Source organism: Lineus longissimus, chromosome 12 (genome assembly GCF_910592395.1).
Source record: "Lineus longissimus chromosome 12, tnLinLong1.2, whole genome shotgun sequence".
Classification (NCBI taxonomy): domain Eukaryota; kingdom Metazoa; phylum Nemertea; class Pilidiophora; order Heteronemertea; family Lineidae; genus Lineus; species Lineus longissimus.
Window position 1 is genome coordinate 13166951 of NC_088319.1, and position 12848 is coordinate 13179798.

Consider the following 12848-nt stretch of genomic DNA (forward strand, 5'->3'; position numbering starts at 1 on the left):
GAAATCTCTCGTTTTTAGAGATCATATTCAAGCGGTTAAATAACAGAATGTCTTACGTGCTTCATCACAAAAAGGTGAGAATAACACCATCTTCAACTGACATCAAGTCAAGCTAGGCAATTATGGAATGATTATTTTTCACCACCCCAAGTATCGGCATGATCATCTTGAACCTTGAACAAATGGCACGCGATCAGTCACAGGTGTCGTTATCTCCGCTTGCCATTACACGCCGAGATTGAACGGTCAAATACACGCGCCTGTCAATCAACCAATCAATGAATCAATCATCCACTTGATTGACATAAGTGAGCGGAGTGATTGAGTGATTATCAATAACATGCATGAGATACATGCAGAATGACTAATTACTTTAACTCACTGCGGTTCTGGAAATACGGCAAGAAATCATGCATCTATTTTCAAAATGATTCAAAAACAACATCGAAATAAAACAGACTTTCCCCATTTCCCAAAAACAAAACGGCACAGTATGCAAATTTTAACAAAAGAAAAAAACAATATGACTTTATCAAAATCACAGCACTTGGGTGGAGCCTTTGCTAAGCAACCCAGGTGGTTCTCTTTGATGGAACAGCAAGCAAAGACCTTTGAACCACGATAAAAACACTACCAAATCGTTAAACTTCCATGGAGCCTTCCTGATTACGATAGAACCCTAGGTGTCAGGCCGATTTCAAAGACAAAACACAAACAACGCATTGTTAGACAAGTTTGTTGACGGGCAAACCTCTACTTTCATGGAAATTATTCAAACGAAAGATAAAGGGAATCAGTATTCTAAACAACAAGGTGGAACACTTCTCGTCCTTATTTTTTCATTGGGAAGTCTCCAGCAAAAGTGTGCAATTCGTTGATACCTCATTGACTATTGTTCAACACTATCTTGTATTGTGACGACCACAGATACCACGGCCCCCAATGCAGTCAAATTGCAAAAAGTGGGTGAGGTCAAAAATATGCGTTCAAAGGGGTGAGGCTTTAAGATTCTTGTACCCACTGGAGAGGGCCAATAAAAAACTCTGCGTACAAGAATGTACTACACATGTGATTGAGAGTGGCCCCCTGGAGAAACAAACCCTGAAGAAGCCAAGACATATCTTTTCCAAATCTGGTAAAATATTATCACGGCACTCTTGAGCAAACGATGACAGACATTTTGAACAAATTGAAAATTAATGACATTATTTAAATCGTCCTCCTCATCATCTGAAAAGATGAATATGTTCAAGACATCACTAACAAGGGAGGAAGCTGGCGTTGACATTTTTATATCCACCGACCCATAAAATTAATTATTCAGACAGTAGATAGGTTTAAGGCATTTAGACTATGGGAGAATAAATCAAGATTTTTAAAACTCCTCCGTCCTCCCAAATGGGTTAGTTATGAAGACAGGTCATAAAATATCATATGAAGTCAAAGATTTATAGCCGTCAGAAGTGCTTTGTATAAACATGAAGATATGGAGTACATTGTTCTGTCTACTTATCATAATTTATTCAAACATTTTCGCGATATCGGTAAAAGATAAGGAAAGGTTTGAAAAACCGCATTTTCTTCTCAAACAAAAAGGATCTTTTCTTGGACAAAACACATAATTTTTCAAGAAATGTGACATCTTTATGACCTGTTAAGAAAGACATACCAATCTGTCGCCAAATTTTCATAATCTTGCATCATATTTTGGAAAAAACTTACAATTCTCATTAGCTGAAACTGTTACTCAATCATTGGTATCATCATTATCACTGGTATTTAGTCGCAGCAGCATTTATTGCAAACTAAAAAAGTCTTGAAAGAGCTCTTTTTTCATGCATTTTATTGCTTTCTTATTCTGCCTTAATCCTTAGAAAATTAGTCTTAGCCAACTAGAAATGTGGTCATTTTTTCAAGCCTAAATGCTGTCTATGAATCATGATTTATGCAAATACTTAATTAGAAGTCATTGTGCACAGTATACGTAGAGATAGAGACAATGATAAAAGTCCAGAATGTTCATCAGAGGGTCAATATAGGCCTATCTAAAGTTTTCCTATATTGAGACCAGCACTGCAAGTGTTTTGAAAACTACCCTTTTCATAGTGAACATCTTTATTTGAGATTGAAATGGAATGTATACCCCACCCCACCAAATATTTACGATGTCTTTTTACGATATGCAAGAATTTCTTTCTTTTTGTGGCGAAAAACAAAATTTCTTTTTTAATAATAGACATATTTTTGAAGGTCAGGTCATCTAAGAAAGTTGTGACATGGAACTTTAAGAAACAGAAATCTGTCAACGAAACCCCTTGTCTACCCTAAATCACATCTTGACCCATCAAATGCCAGTTAACATTCAGAACATCTGTATATTGCTTAATCCTTGCCCCCCCCCCCAACCTCCCCCATGTTTAAAACTTGTAAGAAATAAAATTGCAGACACAGGTTGTGATATCTGACGCTAAGGGCAAGGGTTAATCATAATGTGCGACATAACTGACCAATGTCAAAATACGGAAACCATAAAACTGAATTGCCAACTTCATAACTGTAATGGAAGATCCCCGCGATTTATGATCAACACATGTAAAACGGCATATCAAACAATTATGACGGCAGCCAATGACAACTCGGATCACAAAAACAATTTACAACCGGTTAAATCTATTTGTGATGATGAAAAATTGTTGGCAGACAGAATTGGCGAGGAGATATTCGCTGTTTGGGTGATGAATTCAACGATATCCGAGCATCAGGCAAATTTACTGCTTTCAGGACATTCGGCGAATTTACCAATTTCTCAGCATTGACGAGTGAACATACAGATGAAAGTAGATGGGCAATACAAGGGGCCATGAAGGCACAACAGGAAAAGTTTGGTAACTAATACATGTCATCTGATAAACACCAACTGTAACAGATAATATTTTGGGCTACTTTATTTTTGCGATGCCCGAAAATTTCTGAAATAAATAGAACAAAGACAAAATTATTATTTGATCTAATTTTGTTCAAGTCTACCTGGATATCATTCCATTTCTGGTGGGAGCACATTATGCAACATTTCATGCCTTTACTTTCTGTTTGCCAAGACATAAATCTTACCAACCAAAAACGTGTAACCACCTCGGTCTACCGCCAACACCCACTCATGAAGTTATCAAGCATGCTTGTCACGCTCGTAGAATTGACGGACCTTCCCCACCAACACATCTGCTCCTTTCTTCTTTTAGATCACATTTAATGCTCAGTGGTCCGGGTAAAAACTTGAATATCCCAAGAAGTTCACTTCGTGCTACACTTACACTTGCTTGAAAGATTACATATAAGACTGCACAAAATTTCAAAGTGGATATCAGAGGATCCTGACATGCATTTTTCTGAGAAAATGATATGAAAATAACTCTCCCCTTTCTGAAATGCATCACTAAAAGGCAATCCTCCCCCATCAACTTTATAACAAAGCACACGGACAAATTATTCATCTTAAGAATCGCCCACAATTTTCTCTCAAATTTTTCTACGCACCCCAAAAGAACCACAACACCTTTAAGGCATCATGTTCTCAATTGTTCCCAATTCGATCAAGCGTCAGGCGAGGACATCGCGGAAATGTTTAAACAGCTATAAATAACCCAGTCTAATAGCAGTGTTTAAAATTTCTGCCGCATTTAATACCAATTACAATAATTCAAATAAAATATTCAAAGTTTACCGCCTGAACAACTCAAGTGGGATAATTTCTACAATATCACAACTCTATCATGTAATTATGATTTAGCACGTTTAACCCTTTTACAAGTAGCAGTGTTGGCGACTGAAGATATCTTGTGTGTTATACTCCTTTGAATTGGCACTACTATTGGCAGAATTTGGAACGAAACTTTTAGATTTTGTATCCACTTGTGCATGCACAGGAATACGTACCGTAGCAATATCTGGAATACGCATACAGAATGGGTTACAAAATCAGGCTATTTTGTCCCTACTTCTCTCAATTGTGGCACTGATACAAAAACAGGGGCGGTGCTGTTTGGAAATTTATAAGCGATAGATGAGACTGGTTTTGTTATCAGGCAAAATGGCTCTTTAAAACTGACCATGCATTTTAGCCAAATTAACCAGTAGTGCCCAGTTGTTCAAAACAAGTTGTGTCACTAAAACTTAACTCAGCGTTAACTCTTTCACTTAAGTTCATTGGAATTAAATAGTTCATCAAACATGGCATCCAAGAATTCAAGAATAACCAATAGCTGATCTCACTAGGTTAGACACAGCAACCAATAGGAATAGCAAAGAGCCAATATCACTAGGTTAAGGATGGCAACTAAGAATTTAAGAAAAGCCATAAGCCAATCTCACGGGTTAGACCTTAGCTGCTGACTCAGCAGAAACCAGCTTGGCCACCACAGGACATGGAAGCGCAACCTTATTCAGCTCAGGCAGGCTCAACCTCAAGCTTCTAGAAGAATTGTTTTCATCAAGAAATTTCCACAAGACTAGACTAACTGGGAAAATGTAAACCGAGCCTTCCTGATGGCAATGCAGTCCATACTGTAAGTCTGGCTTAGAGCTATGGTAAGCTGCTGAACACTGATTGATGATGAACTCATTTTCCAAGAAACATTGTGTGGAAAATGCCACTGGATTCCACCATCCAAAGAAAACGTGAACTTAAACAAAAACCAACTAAAGCCAGACAGACTTGTTATGAATTTGAACTACAGTCATGCAATAAAGATGAAAGATACTCAGCAGAAAAAATAAGCCACAATTGGGATGACAGTGTATCTCTTAGTTTTAACGATTCCGCTTCATTAACTTACTACGAAATCAATACAATGACGAGTTGGAACATGACTTCATGACTATTTGACAAATTGGTGTTGTCTGCCCATTGTTTATTCATATTTAACATGTTGAATGGCATCAAATGATAGTCTTAGATCAGTGAAACTAGAGTAAAGTGGTTTGTGATGCCAAGTAGCGTGCAGACCATTTTCAAGCTTTGTGACTTTCTGACCAGTTTCTAGCCATGTGAAGTGCAGACCATTTCCAAGACATGTGATGTTCATATCTTTTCTGAGACATGTGACTTCCAGAACATTTCCCAGACATGCGACATCCAAACCATACCAAAGCTCTCCTCACTGGCCAACTAACTATGCCAAAATTTTTCCAAACTTAGAAAATATCAAGTCACCAACCTACACGAAACTAAGGTGATGTCACCCTATAACCAAATAAACCAGTAATCCTCCAATATGATAATGACGTAATTTGGACACATGCACAGACTAAAGTTATGATGGCAAAAAAGTCACCTGCAGCTGCGAATAAACATATTAGCGTCTGTCGTAAAGATGCATGATCGGAGGGGGACGGAATCGGATCAATTACGAGGTTTGTGACTCACTGCGAGTCCTCCCGATGGGTTGGAAAACGTGCCTTGATATGCTTAGGCCGTGACAGAGGATCACCAAAGGTAAAACTACCCAATGGGCTCCTAAAAGGAAGAGTTTAATTTAAGAGTTTAATTTGAGATATATTCCAGTTATGGAAATACACACATCGAATTTTTGGCCAACACAAATATCCACCCCAGAGGAGAGGTCTTACAGGCAAGTGGAATCTCTTATGTACATGCTCAAAGGCTGCTTGCACAGGACTGCAGTTTTGAAATTTGAAGTTTAGGCCCACCCATCACCATGTTGCCCATCACAGATCAACTTTTTGGCCAAATTTGTCCTTCGCAGCTTCTCCATCCTTGCAGACAGTTCAAATGATTTCATAACACAGTCTAACCCAGATAAGAAGTGAAAATGACTCGTTGACAATGGCCTCAATACCTCTGAATTGAATTACACAAATTCATTAGGCTAAACAAGTGAGCAACCAATCAGAGGACATGCACCTCCAGTCACCCATTAACCCCTGTCCCTCTAATTAGGACCTGAGTAATATGTTGCAGATGTTGAATATTGTATCTTATTAAGCAATGCAAAGGTCCGTTAAAGTGATGTCCTCATAAGACTGATTTGGGATGAAGGGAAGGGCAGGTAAAGTAAAAAAACTTCAATGGAGCCATTTTGAGGATGATTTGTTTTGTGTTTCCATGTCAACAGGAGTCATGCTAGGCTCTATATTTGGTGGGAAATGAAAACTTTTATTGTTTATTAGGACACTGGTTTTGTTCAACTTTTCAAAATACTGCTGCAGTTTTAAAATAAACTGTCACATATACCTTCTCAGACAGCACAGTAGGTCCTTGACTAAAACATGATCTTTTGAGATTAGGGGGTAGCATGTTAATGACTGGAGTGCAAAGATAAGAATGGCACTAAAATGTAGTTCATGCCATTCCACCTCTATGACCTTGAAAAGTACCAGTCAGTATCATTATTACATGTACCAATGATATCATCTCAAAATCAGTACCATACGGCAATCAATTCAGGATGTTTGATACTTTTGGCCCCCTTGTGGCCAAGCGAAGAATCAATGCAGACCGAGTATTATAACAAAGCAGAGCGCCAGATGTCATCTTACATAGGGGTTGAATGTGTACAAAGCTCAAGTCAATAGCCCAGGCAGCTAAGAAATGGCAACGAAAGACAAGACACAGAAGAATATTACATGAGCTCTCCACCAACGAGTGAGCTAAAAAGTGACCCGTTTTCTTGATGAAGAAGAAAATTATGCACTAATCACACAGACACCTTCAAGGACTTTCATCAAACAGGTATTAAGAAAGGTTTCTCTATCATTTTTTATCATTGATCTCACGAAGGACTCAATCAAAATTAATTAACAATATAATTTTTGTATGATCGCTGTTAATTAGACAATAACATACCAATTGGGTGTAAAAATTGCTAATTGTCTCAATTGATGAGCTTTGATGAATATGCACAGAGCACCTAGTGTAATCTTTTTTACAAGAGATAAGGCCGCCTGGATTCCTGGCTTTTTTACAAAATACGTTTCCTGGATACAGTTACGGTTGCGTAGTGCAAACAAGCGTATGGGTACCTGATTAGGGACTTGATACCTCTCAAATCTTTCAGACCTCTGATAAGATGGGTGGGGGGAGCAGTGAATTACGTTGGAATTTGGATGAATGAATAGTCAGTGTTGGGAATTTAAGAGTGAAACACTTACTGTCGATGATATTTGTCATTAATGGTTAATAAATAGGTTGATGCGTGTCATTGGTAATTGAATGATAACCTCCTATCCTGGTTCGCACAAATGTTTGCAATCATCAGGTCAATGTATGGTTTCAGTCTCCGTGTCCTGGACATGTCTCCATGTGTAGAGTTCAGAACAAAAGCCACGTCTTTTTGAGTAAACGCAAATTTTCCGCCATAACTCTAATGGTATTTGCATTAAAAGTGATGTAAAATGACTTGACTTTAAATGATTTTGCAGGGTTTGCAAAGAAAAAGGTTAAGATCTGGGGTACTGTGAGCGTTTATTTTACCATAGTTATCTCAATTTTTTCAGAATGGTGTTTGGCAGCTTTTACATCTGACTATCGTCATGTGAAGAGTTCAGATCGAAAAGACATTAAAAAATAAGGTAACTATGGTGAGCATTGGTAAAATGATGCCGATAATTCCATCAAGTGAACTTAAAGCGAACTTCATACAAGCAATATAATGCCCTTATCGAGCCTCAGTCAGTATCAAAGTATTTCTGAATGGAACCCCATTACAGGCCCTATTGTCCACATGTTCATCAGGCCAAGTCTAGCTACTGATCTACAATGGACTTATAAACAGGGAATGAGAAGGTTCATTTTCATCACCCGAGAAAATGTAAAAAGTTGGCTGAAATGTTGGTCGTGCGTAATTCCCTTTAACTGTCCAAGACTTTACACAACTTAAGGAAATTCCTAGAAGGCAGCACACCTATAACTTTTCACAAGAACTAAGCCATTATCTGGCAATTTATTGACATTAACTATATCAAATATTTGAAAGGACTGATCACATATTGTGATTAACTTCTATGGTATCCTTGGCATGGAGGGGTTACACAACACGAGCTAGGAGTCGACAGCAGGGAGTCTAGCTAGTGAGACCACATTTAAAGGCTAAGTTGGTTCATCCACAATTTAAACATGAATTTGAGAGTTTCTAATAAAATATACAATATAAAAATTTCAAAAGTGCTCTCATAAAAATGAAAAAATGAAAAAATGAAATGCAAGTTTTTACATCTGGTGCTTTTATAATGTACAACTGTACTGTTTCATTCCCCAGCATAATCCAGAAACTTTATGAAGAAATCAAGGAGTGCACATCAACATGATGAGTTATGTGCTGGTGCTGCTTTATCAGGAACGCAATGGAATTGGGCCATGTCAGACTACAGATTGTAAGTTGTTCCACTAGGTTCTGCTTTATCGGGACACAATGGAATTGGGCCGTGTCAAACTACGGATTGTAAGTTGTTCCACATAGTTCTGCTTCATCAGAACACAAAAGAATTGGGCTGTGTCAGACTACTATAGTAAGTTGTTCCACTTGATTCTGCTTCATCAGAACACAAAAGAATTGGGCTGTGTCAGACTACTATAGTAAGTTGTTCCACTTGATTCTGCTTCATCAGAACACAATGGAATTGGGCTGTGTCAGACTACTATAGTAAGTTGTTCCACTTGGTTCTGCTTTATCAGGACACAATGGAATTGGGTCGTGTCAGACTACTATTGTAAGTTGTTCCCCTTGGTTCTGCTTCATCAGAACACAATGGAATTGGGTCGTGTCAGACTACTATTGTAAGTTGTTCCCCTTGGTTCTGCTTCATCAGAACACAATGGAATTGGGTCGTGTCAGACTACTATTGTAAGTTGTTCCCCTTGGTTCTGCTTCATCAGAACACAATGGAATTGGGTGTGTCAGACTACTATTGTAAGTTGTTCCCCTTGGTTCTGCTTCATCAGAACACAATGGAATTGGGTCGTGTCAGACTACTATTGTAAGTTGTTCCCCTTGGTTCTGCTTCATCAGAACACAATGGAATTGGGTGTGTCAGACTACTATTGTAAGTTGTTCCCCTTGGTTCTGCTTCATCAGAACACAATGGAATTGGGTGTGTCAGACTACTATTGTAAGTTGTTCCCCTTGGTTCTGCTTCATCAGAACACAATGGAATTGGGTGTGTCAGACTACTATTGTAAGTTGTTCCCCTTGGTTCTGCTTCATCAGAACACAATGGAATTGGGTGTGTCAGACTACTATTGTAAGTTGTTCCCCTTGGTTCTGCTTCATCAGAACACAATGGAATTGGGTGTGTCAGACTACTATTGTAAGTTGTTCCCCTTGGTTCTGCTTCATCAGAACACAATGGCATTGGTTGTGTCAGACTACTATTGTAAGTTGTTCCCCTTGGTTCTGCTTCATCAGAACACAATGGAATTGGGTGTGTCAGACTACTATTGTAAGTTGTTCCACTTGGTTCTGCTTCATCGGAACACAATGGAATTTAGCGGTGATATGGGTGAAATGACAACCTGAAGTCCCTATTACCAAAGTTTACTAGGACAACTTACAATGCGCAGTCTGTCACTGTACCACCACACTGACACTGAACACCTGGCCATTCATTCATTCAAGCCAGACAGATATTCAATAGGCCTACAAAATACAGTGTGTAAGCAGCAAACATTATCTGTACCACCATACACACAACTGGATCGGCCTATTCTCAACAATATTGTCAGAATCAGGTCAAGAAACGACTCATCTGAATTTGATTAAGCCACTTTAATTTTTTGCCTCGATCATCAACAGCATGGTTAAAATGAATAAGCCACAGACATATGTAAACCTGGCCTATGATTATGTTGAGAGACGACAAAACTTGAATGTATGACACACAACGACTCCTCAATTCAAATGGCAAAGAAAACCAACTTGATCATCTATGGAACTTGCCAAAGGCCAAAGACTTCATCTATTCCTGTATACAGTTCTATGCTGCATTGGTCATTGCTGATGATGATTTCAAATAAAGATTTCTACTGTTTTGAAATGCCCTCGATATATGATAACATGATAGTGTAACAAAAGCTATGAGAATATATTCATCTTTCGGCCACTGAAAGTTGATGTAATGAGTGTTCCGCGGCCACACTCACCAACCTTTTAGCATAATAATCAATAATTACAAGATGAGTGGATAGGGCCAGAGAAAGAGAAAAACAACACTTAAAAGTGTAAAGGGGGAGGTTTAATCCCAGATGATGAAAACTTTCTACTGCGTCACTAATTTTTAACGTTTTCAGAATTTGTGATCATGGTTTTCCTTATGATTAAAGTTGAATGGTGCAGGAAAAACCGCACTCATTTCCTGAAAGTAATGATGTTCATCATTAGCCTGTATCACTTTTGTGATTTTGCCTCTCTTGAGAGAAACATGTATTTTTGTAAAATGATTTTGCTATGGATCATATCAAGAGTGAGGATTAAATCAAGCCCTAAGTTTGGGGGTGAGCACTGTGGCCATTGTTGAACCGGGAAGTGAATTTATTTTACTCCCTACTCCCGTTAAAGTGACCTTTTTTCCACTACAAAAACGCTAACTTTCAGAGCTGAGAATATCAGGAAAATATCTTAGCTACAAACAGTCAGAGAAAATATATATCATCATGTCAATAATAAGGGCATGGATGTTTTGATCCAAGTCATCTTTTCTTTAAAGGAAAAAAAGTGTTCCGGATGTACTAAAGTTGGTAAGTGCCTTCATTGATTCGTAAATTCAATGTTACAAAATGGTTAAATCCAACAAAAAGTACATCAGTACTGATGTGAATCGAATGGACGCAAAAGCCACCCCGAAAAAATTAGAACAATTCCATGCCTGATAAAGTTAAGCTGCGAGTACATTGGATCTGAATACCAACATTTCCACGTAAAAAAACTAACAAGATTTAATCGAAAATAATGTAACAAGATGTCCCTTTTAAAGCAAAACCATTCAGAGTCACAGCACAAACGCTATTTGAAAAGACCTGAGGTTGCTTGGAAAAGACCTGAAGTGACTTTAGTTGCTTCTGCATATGAATTATTTTGAAACTGTACTAAAGGGTTTTTACCACTGTACAATAGCCCCCCCCCCCCCCCATTCAAACATCAACCTCATGATATAAATATTTTACCAAATTATTATTGAAGTAAACCCAAAAATTGCTTCAGTCAAACAATATCTGAAAACTCAAATCTATTCTTCACAAACAGACCCATCCTCCTAAATGTCCCCATCCCCCATCCATCTGCCACAGAACAATGAAATGTACACTGCACCTGTGCAACGGCAGTCAGACAGATAGCAAGCTGACGAGCATGGCACTTTCCACCCACTGCAACTCAACGCGACGTCCTTGACAAATCAAAGAATACCTAGCGCAACCTCGACCTCGACAAAAAAATCCTCTCAATTGAGAAATCAATAAAACCGCATGAACAAGATCATTAAATACCGATCTGGCAGCTCTAGAACAAACATGTGATAATCCAAGAAATTACAGAAGAAAACGCACATGGCGACTGATAATAGATTGTCAACGACGCGACAGCGTATTTCAAAATGACACAATATAAAGCAATTCTCTGAATAAACCTATAAACATCCCGACCCAATTTTTTTCCATGCCCACAATTCCTTTTTAATCGTGCCGACACAATTGAAATCAAACCAAGGTAATGTGACCCAATAAAACCTGCCGCGGAAAAAAATGACATGACACATCATAATGATGGGTGAAAAACTCGCTCCTCTGAATAAAAATACAATGGGAGATAATAAGTTTTGTACGCAGATAAAAAGTTTGTACTCACTCATTAAGATTGCGCCCTCCGTGCATCTTGTTTGGGAAAACAAGACTGGAACCGACACAAGAATATCTCACAGCTTTTACTATAAGTATTTTCTCATTGGTACGATCACTGTGTCTACCTGCTCCTGGCTACAGCAGGCCAAACACACATCTAACCTTTTATTCATCACACCGCATACCTAAAAAACAGACCCTGACCTAGTTTCCTCTGCAGCTCTGATCTATTGTACGGCTGTCAATTGCATCCAATTATGCAAATTAAGAACACCCCATGATGCCCTAGTGACCATGCCAAATGTAATGCAACTCTTTGTAAATTACAAACAAAAACAAAGCTTTATTTATTACTGAGTTTTTGGAAAAGCCACATTGCTCAGAAACCTCTGCTATAAGTTATGCAGATGGCTCGCTGCCGTACCTCTCAGTCCAAAGATACTGGCTCACGTCATGCCCACACTCATTCTCGATTATTACACTACATAGTTTGCAAACCGAAAAAACACAGTCGACCTCATTTCTACACCAGCTGCACAAAGACCCAAAGAGTCAGAGCACCCAGCTTAAAATATGCAAATTTCCCTGCAAATGTCTGACCCGACACAGGCAACCCAAGCACTCGGCAGAACTGGTACAGTCCAAAAAACACAGTCGACCTAGTTCTCTGTCTAGATATTGAATGGCATATGTTAAAAGCAAGGATGGAACCATTCTGTGTAGGGGCGCCCAAGCCGGAGGATATCGGAGAATGGAGCATGATATTACGTACCACCATAACCTATGTCTCCAAAAATCTTCTGGCATTTTATGTCAAAATCTCAAGGCCTCTTTTATTGATCCAGCAGGCTTTGTTTCTCGGCAGATGAGAAGGAAGAAGAGCCAGGGGGTGCTGTGCACAGCATCACTGAGGAATGAATGGAAATATTACAAGACAAAGACGTGGGGATGGCAATATCAGAACAGAACATTTTTAGAACAATCAGCAGACTTAAGCCTATTT

General features: G+C 38.6%; 1 protein-coding gene across 2 annotated transcripts in view; it reads right to left on the reverse strand.

Moving 5' to 3' along the window:
- LOC135497023 (zinc finger transcription factor lin-29-like) overlaps nucleotides 1–11963 on the reverse strand; it is a 172620-nt gene extending 160657 nt beyond the window's left edge. For both annotated transcript variants that reach the window (XM_064786674.1, XM_064786669.1), the window contains exon 1: nucleotides 11853–11963. In XM_064786674.1, coding sequence (XP_064642744.1) covers nucleotides 11853–11878 — 26 coding nt within the window. In that variant the 5' untranslated portion in view covers nucleotides 11879–11963. The remainder of the gene's footprint in view (nucleotides 1–11852) is intronic.
- Nucleotides 11964–12848: the final 885 nt, after the last annotated feature.